The sequence below is a fragment of the Aegilops tauschii genome, chromosome 6, assembly GCF_002575655.3.
Source record: "Aegilops tauschii subsp. strangulata cultivar AL8/78 chromosome 6, Aet v6.0, whole genome shotgun sequence".
NCBI classification, from domain to species: Eukaryota; Viridiplantae; Streptophyta; class Magnoliopsida; order Poales; family Poaceae; genus Aegilops; species Aegilops tauschii.
This window is the reverse complement of record NC_053040.3, coordinates 409,329,897-409,337,932: the sequence shown is the minus strand read 5'-3', so window position 1 is coordinate 409,337,932 and position 8,036 is coordinate 409,329,897. Positions and strand designations below refer to the sequence as shown.

Sequence of the window (8,036 nt, the reverse complement as noted above, 5' to 3'; positions counted from 1 at the left end):
TTGCACTGCTAACTGTACCGGCTAGCATGGTAGTTTGATCACGGAGCAATAACCTGTGCGGTTGCTGCACGAGACCGTTTCAGCTTGTTTCCCATAGTTTGCACCACAATACAATATGCGTGACTAAAATGCGCTGACTGGACATGGAAATCTACGCGGTGAAGATTCAGTACAACTAACATGGCATGTTCAGTAGAACTAACATGGCAGATTCAGTAAAAAATAACATGGCAAATTCAGTAAAAATAACATGGCAAATTCAGTAGAAATGGCATGGCAGATTCAGTAGAAATGGTATGGCAGATTCAGTAGAAATTGCATGGCAGATTCAGTTCAAGTAACATGGCAAATTCAGTGCCATACACGTGGCAACTGCAGCTATTCCTTCATGGCATTTTTACTTCAGATTCTGATGCACCTGAAGAGTCATTCTCTAGTTTTTACAAAATTTAGAACATCTAGATTAGAAAAAATGTCACCATGGACCAAGACAAAGTGCTCCAATGTTGTTTACAGATTGCCCGTCCCTTTCTTTGGTTTCTTGTGTTTTTCTTGAATCTCCAATCCCGATTTGTATCTTATCTCTTTTGGACGCCCTTTTGTGATGGAACGGGGCGGGTTCCTAACCTGTGTTTGTGTGCTTGCTGTTCCAGATCCTACCTCCGAGTTTTCAGATGATGGCCCTGTGGACGAAGGCACACTTGATGTGCGGGGGAACCTGTGTAAGGCTTCCTCAGCTTTCCTCTTCTTGATCTCATCAAGCTCTCTTTTGAGGGCCTTCCTGTGTTTTTCTGCGACCCTTGCTGTCTCATCACTCTTGCACGCTTCATCAATTAGTTCAGCATAGTTCTTTGTCAACACAACGTGCCTCACGGCTTCCATGGTTGACTCTGGTCTCTCGTCATGCACGGCCGAAACTGCGTTTGATGTTTGCGGCGCCAATGCGTCGTCAGCGTCCCAAGTCCATCGCCGCCTTATGAAATGGCGGGGCATTCGTGTCACCGCGTTCAAGTCCATTACTTTTAGAATGTGACAACACACAATCCCGTCCCGTTCGAATTTGCAGCATTGGCAATAGTATTCGCCTTCGCTTATCGATGCCTTCACAAAGTAGTTCCTTCCCTTGTCTGGGTCTTCAGGTTCTGAATCCGACATGCCCATGATAGAACACACCTTGAATGTATGTTCGTCCACCTGGAAAGCCGTGTACATGCTGGCACGCTTTATTTCTTCCTCGAATCTGCAAGTTTTGTGTGGTTTTTGTTAAACTCTTGTGTGAAGTTTTTTGTAGCACCTTTTGTTTGTTGTGGCCAATGGAATTACAATTCGTTCAAACATGGCAACTACAGCTCATTAAACATGGCAACTGCAGTTGAGTAAACATGGCAACTGCAGTTCATTAAACATGGCAACTGCAATTCATTTAAACATGGCAACTACATAACAACTTCAATTTGGCATTTGCATTCCATACCATCATGGCCAGTGGAATTTACATTTCATTAAATAAGGCAACTGCAGTTCATTAAACATGGCAACTGCAGTTCATCAAACATGGCAACTGCAGTTAAGCAAACATGGTAACTGCAGTTGAGTGAACGTGGCAAACTGCAGTTCATTAAGCATGGCAAATTGTAGTTCATTAAGCATGACAACTACATATCATGTTTACTCTGTACCTAATGGCTACTTTTCAACACAATCATCATTTTCAAATAAGCATTTCAACTGCATTGCATTCTACATGGCACCTGGTACCTTCATGATTTGTGCAAATAAGATTGTAACACAACTGACTTACTTGTTAAAAATCATGTTGGTGTATATCTTGCTCATCTGCCTCTCCATTGGTAAATACGTTAGCAATTTTGGCTGCTTGAGCGCGGTGTTTGCTTCTTGCTGTAGCTCGGATCCCAGTATTTTTTGTTGCAAAGCGGTGTACTGCTTGGCAAACTGTAGCAATGAGTTGCCAGGGCTCACGTACCGCTTCAAAACAGCATTGAACCCCTCACTGCGCTGTGTAGTCTGCAGAAACGGGAAGAAGCACTGCATGAAGTAGGCCGGCACCCAGTACATTCACTTCTCCCACAAGCTAGCAAGCGTCTCGTGGTCTTGGACTTGATATGTTTCAATCATAGCCATCCAGCTCCTTTCAAACTCCTCCACCGTCAAGCTGTGGTCCACGCACAGCTCGAATGCCTTGTGCAGGTCTGGACGGTCAGCAAAGAACGGTCCTAGTGTCTCCTCAGCCTTCTTTATAATGTGCCACCTGCAGTGCATATGCACTGCCAACGGAAAGACCTCCTCTATGCCTGCACGCATGCTAAAATCCTGGTCTGTTATTATGTTCATCGGAGCAAGTCCACCCATGCACTCCAAGAAGGTCTTGAACAGCCAAACGTACCCATCTGTGTCTTTGTTTCGAACGAGCCCGCATCCGAACTGCAATGACTGATTGTGGTTATTTATTCCTATGAATGGAGCGCATGGCATCTTGTACATATTAGTGAGATATGTCGCGTCGAAAGAAATGCAGTCTCGGAAATGTTTGTAGGCTCTTCTTGTAGCACCATCCACCCAATACATGTTCCTGACACGGTCCTCATCGTCCAATCTTATCCTGTAGAAGAAATCTTGATCTTCTTTCGCTTTCTCATCGAAGTAGGCTATCGTGGCTTCTATGTCAGCCAACTTGCTTTCTCTATGGTACTTTTCCTTTAGGTTTGTGACGTCTGTTGGTAGGTAGGGCATGCTACTCAGAGACCCCTTTTTGCTGTGGATGAGGGAGAGTATCTGCACCATTCTTGATGGACCGGCGTTACAATCATGTAGCAGCTTTATGAATTTCTTCTCGAGGGGGGTGAATCCTCTATGGGCGGTCAGAAATTTTACCAGGTCAAACTTCTTTATTAGCTCGTGGTTGTGCTCGTCAAAATATTCAGTGACCACCCACTGTGCTCCATCTACGTTCAGCTTACACCGGACAGGGCATTCCGTCTTGACAATGATACCTCTCTTTCGTTCCGGAACGACAGGCGCATCACCTTTGTCCTTCTTGTTTCTCCGTGCCTTGTAGCACCTCATCTCACCTCTGCTGTACTCGTTAGTTCTTTTAATTTTCCTATGGTATTCGGTGTTGACCGCAAACCCATGGAACTTTGCATATGTCTGGTAGAATTCCTTTGCATCTGCAAACGAATCAAATCTTTGCCCAAGATACGGTGGCTGGGGTACCATGATTTCTGATTGCCCACCATCTTCATCTCCTTGTGCTTCATCATCGATTTCATCATTCACTTCAGTATCGGCGGCTGTTTCACCTGCTTGAGTGTTGCTTGTGCTGGTGTGCAAATGTGTGCTTGTCGGTATTGCTGGCACGATTGCCATTTCCGACACTGACTCGGCATTGTTTGTGGCATGAGTGTTGGCTGGCTGGTGGAACGCGTCTTCCGTACGCTCAGAGCTCCCCGCAGTAGATGTCCCCGCGCCGCTGTTAATTGTAGTTGAAGGTCCTGCATTAAAAAATCAAGTATGAGCGTAAGATTTTGCTTGAAGTCATGTGTATCGTAACGGAGTACAGCAACTGCATGTGATTTTGCATGACATCATTTCACACAACAAGCCGTGAATCTGCATATGGCCATGCATGGCAACTGTAATTCTTCAGTAATGGCAGCTACAGTCCAACCACATGGCAACTACCGTTGCCAACACATGGCAACCAACGTCTTTTAGCTTCAGAACTTGTAGCATATAGCAATGGCAGAAATAGTCCAACACACATGGCAACTACTGTTGCCCACACATGGCAACCAGCTTCTTTCAACATCAGAACTTGCAGCACATAACAATGGCAGATACAGTCCAACATACATGGCAACTACTGTTGCCAACACATGGCAACCAGTATACTCTAGCATCAAAACTTGTATTCTAGGCTTGAGCTCAATACGCAAATGTGAACAATCATGAATGTTGCACACACTCTTATAGCAATTGGCAAATCCCAAAGACAGTATACGACTCTTTTGCACATGACCACTTGGTAGCATTTTTTGTTTGTTTTTTCCACCACCACCGTTACAAATCTACTTTTCTTCACATGCTATTCCCCACAAAAGCAAATGCAGTACTGTTTTCTGTTTTCACTTTTTTTTTACCTTGTTGTGCTGCATGTGCCGATCTTGTGTGGTCTGTCATTCCAATTTGATGTGCTCTATCTGCAATAGCGCTTTCCTGCAACTGTGAAGCTTGCCATGAGATGTTTGCCGATGTGGTTCCACCGTAACAACCTGCGATCATGGTAGCAGTTGGTCATTGCATGGCAACTGTAGTTTGTTCAACATGGCACATGTAGTGGTCCAACCATGCCACACAGATTTGTTCACACTTGTCATCCACGGTTGTTTAGACATTGCAGTCACATTTGATTATACATGGCAACTGCAGTTGTCCAGGCATGGCAACTGCAGTTTGTCCAGCCATGGCAACCGAAGCTGTCCAGGCATGGCAACTGCAGCTGTCATATATGTTCCTTTCTCCTAACTCACTGTCCACAACTTCACTTTCATGCACTCACCTGTGTACGACGTTGATGGCAGGTACATGGTTGCTGCCTGATGCCACGTGCTGCATGAAGGTCCTACATTTTTTCCGATATAACTCGTGAGTCTTTTGCCATCCTTGCAAGTTTAATTCCATGTCCACAACAATAAGTTCCTTTTCGTATGTGTTACCTTGATTTTCCACATTAGCTAGCTAAAGTTGGTTGCCCGTACATTTGTCAGCGTTAGCGCCCTATGACGAAACTTGCCATGCTGCCCCCCTGATTGTGGTTTGGTCATAAGAACCTGCTAAAAATAGATTGTAGGACATAAGTAGAATGACATCTTCATCGTCACGAACATGGCAACTATTTCTTCTTTGTTTATCATGCATCGTACCGATGCCTGCGTAGTGCTCTAGTAGTGGCAGCAATGCCCCTGAAGAAATGAGTTGATTGTACTCCGCTGCATCCCAAGGTGGCGTTTCCGGCCTTTGAGAAAGCCAAGGATCAGTGCCATCTTCATGATTCATTCTTCTGCTTTTTCTTTTCTGCCACTGTGCTTTTAGTCACTGCATGAACAAGAACGCATCAACAATCCGCAAAAAGCGTTCTTGTTGTTTGCACGTAGAAGATAACACGGCAATCTCATAACATTTCTTGCGTAGGCAACCAACACCTCATGGCAAGTAGGACATGCACATCCATTTTCTTTTCTGAATTCTGGATGCCATCTATCATTTTGAAGCGATGGTAACAGAAAAAAAAGGATGGCAAGCAATAATATAACATGGTGACAATTACGGACAACGATAGATGGCAACTGACGTTAGATACAAGTGGCAATTATTTTTCCTCCCTCCCCATGCCAAATTCCTCCTTTCTCTCCCTATTTTATAGTGATGACTACGCTACCAACTACTCGCATCAAGCCAACCCAGAAGCTTGGCACAAGTCTAGCATAGTATATGGCAAATCTGACGTATGTTGGTGGGCAAATGCAAAGACACACAAATTCGTGGGGTGTTTGCCCTGATAGCGTGGATCCAGTCGCCATCTTCGTGGGCAAATTTTGCAAATTCAGATTTCTGGACAAAAGAAGGTCGAGAAACAGAAGGAGATCGGAGATCCACCTGTTTTAGCTTGTCGTCTTGGGAGGGCGGGGTTGGGGTGGGAGGGGGGTGGGTGGTTAGCGGTGGGAAAGGCGCTAGGGATCTGCTCTGGTTGCCATGGCAACCAGAGAAGGAAGGCGATGGAGGTAGGGGATCGAGAGGTGCGAGACAATGGCGGCAGGGCGGACTGGGGATCGGAAGGAGCCCGGGACGGCTGACGTGCTGGGTCGTGCGGGCAGCGCGGTCGTTTGGCCCGGACGTGTGGGCGGTTTTGCCACACACTGGACGTGCGGGCTGTGGCTGCGCGCGCCCGGACGCGGTCGTGCGGGCGGGTTCTTCTCCATGCCACACGAGGCGTGCGGCACAACCACCCGATACACCACACGTGTGGCAGTTATCGGTGTCCACACGGGTTATTTCATGGGAATTTTTTCTTCTATTTTTGTTGGGTTGATCAAATGGTATAGGAGTGAGACGAGACTTTGTTAATTCAGATTTGCTAAATCTCATCTGAAGAAATAATGAAGTCTCGCCTACACATAATTTGAGTAATGAAGAAAAAGAAAAAAATAAACCTGCACGAATCTTCACGATAATCAATTGGTGTAGGAGTTAGACTTGGTTAAGTTTCATCCAGATGAGCGCTAGACACACCCTTGTTAATTCTCATCTAGATGTGAATTAGAAAATCTCTTTTTTAGCACACATCTTTCGCATTACTACCTGGAAGATTTCTTACAGCCCAAGGAGACCACAGCAGATGGATTCTCGATATGGCCAACCGCAAGGCTATGTCTCACTAATAGCGAGACGGTAGCTTCTCTCGCCTTAAGGGTATTCATTCTTATGTAGGCATTGGCCAGCCCATTTACTCTCCTTTGGCGCTCGCTCACGATTGATCTATCTGTCACTCCTCGCTCGCTCGCTGCACTTGTTTGGCCCCTTCTTTTCCTTTCTTTGTTTTTTCCTTTACAATTTTCTGTTTTTCATCATTTTTCTTTATTGTTTTCACGGATCTTATAGCTTTTCTTGGTTTGTTAACGGTTTTTATTTACTTATTCATCAATTTTCTTCGTTTATTTCTCGGTTTCCAATGGGTTTTTTTCTACAGTTTTTGTTTCTTTCTCGGTTTTCCTTGTTCTTTCTTGTTTCTATGTTTCATTTTTGTTTATTTGATTTTTCTTGGTTTTTCGTAGACATTCAATATTTTTAATATACATTAGAAACCTTTTCTATATACAGGTTAAACATTTTTAAATACATGATTAACATTTTTTGAAGACTTATATTTTTTATGTCTACTTTTATCCAAATGCTTGATTAAAAATTTTCAAATATAAGATTCACTTTTTTTAATACATGGTCAACATTTTTCCTATACACATTTAACATTTTTCAAATGCTTAACTAATATATTTCAAACACAAGATTAACATTTTTAGAATACATGGTCAATATTTTATATATACATGCTTAACATTTTTCAAATGCATCATTAACACTTTTAAATACATTTTTAACATTATTTTAATAAATGGTCAACATTCTTTTCTATGCACATTTATCATTTCTAAAATACTTGATTACCATTTTTCAAAATCTTGTTTAACATTTTTTTTCAAATGCTTGATTATCCTTTCTTAAAATACATAAACTTTTTAAATACATTGCATAGTTTTGTATATTTTTTTGCATACACGAGAAAATAATTTCTCTATACACATTTAACATTTTTCCGAACACTTGGATACCATTTTTCAAAAAAAATTATGTAAATTTTTTTTTGCAATAAATTTATTTAGAATAGTGAAGTTATACAAAAGTAGAAAGAGAAAGGAAAAAACAAAAAATAGGGTTGTGGCCTCCCGCGCGTGTGGGCCGACCCATCTTGCGCTTGCCTTCACATGAGAGTTCCCTATGTCTCGCGTCAAGTGAGACATAGGGGCGCCCTTGCCCGATGGTATCATACCAAACAAAAAAAAGAAGTAGCCAACCTGGTATACCAAAAAAAAAGCAGCTCATCCGGCATGATTTTGATATAAGAGAAAGAATCAAGTTGTCGTGCGTAAAGACGGGCCTATGGGGAACGAACGCTATGTATTACCGTTGCGAGCGTTATCATAGCGATTGCTTACACCGTGCGAGTGCCCGCCGACTTGTTAGACATGTCCTGTATTATACCGGATCATGGGTAGTTGGTTACAAATGCAGGAAGAAAAAGACTAATATGTTTTCTAATGTAATTTTAATTTTTTACTAGTCGTTTTACGTCCAATTATCTATCTATTGTACTGGCCTTTATTTTTCCTTTCAGATCTAAGTTACCCTTTAGGTGTCCTTATTCAAACAAAAAGTACTATAACGAACGGCTGGGCACCCGG

The 8,036-nt window shown here is 42.9% G+C and overlaps 2 protein-coding genes across 2 annotated transcripts; both read right to left on the bottom strand.

Annotated features, from left to right (window-relative positions):
* Positions 1-510: 510 nt before the first annotated feature.
* On the bottom strand, positions 511-2,076 carry LOC141026125 (protein FAR1-RELATED SEQUENCE 5-like). Its single transcript, XM_073502102.1, has 2 exons — positions 1,802-2,076; positions 511-1,240 (listed from the first exon to the last, which is right to left on the bottom strand). Exons 1-2 carry the CDS (start codon positions 2,074-2,076, stop codon positions 511-513), a joined length of 1,005 nt encoding a protein of 334 aa, XP_073358203.1.
* LOC109758403 (protein FAR1-RELATED SEQUENCE 5-like) lies at positions 2,077-4,607 on the bottom strand. Its single transcript, XM_020317253.3, has 2 exons — positions 4,580-4,607; positions 2,077-3,512 (listed from the first exon to the last, which is right to left on the bottom strand). The coding sequence occupies exons 1-2, from the start codon at positions 4,605-4,607 to the stop codon at positions 2,077-2,079; spliced, it is 1,464 nt and encodes a 487-aa protein (XP_020172842.3).
* Positions 4,608-8,036: the final 3,429 nt, after the last annotated feature.

Coding starts and splice junctions, on each gene's coding strand:
- LOC141026125 (XM_073502102.1), bottom strand. CDS start 2,076: ATGTACTGGGTGCCGGCCTACTTCATGCAGTGCTTCTTCCCGTTTCTG. Junction 1,241..1,801: donor ACCAACATGATTTTTAACAA/GTAAGTCAGTTG, acceptor CAAAACTTGCAG/ATTCGAGGAAGAAATAAAGC.
- LOC109758403 (XM_020317253.3), bottom strand. CDS start 4,607: ATGTACCTGCCATCAACGTCGTACACAG. Junction 3,513..4,579: donor GCCATCAACGTCGTACACAG/GTGAGTGCATGA, acceptor TTTTTAATGCAG/GACCTTCAACTACAATTAAC.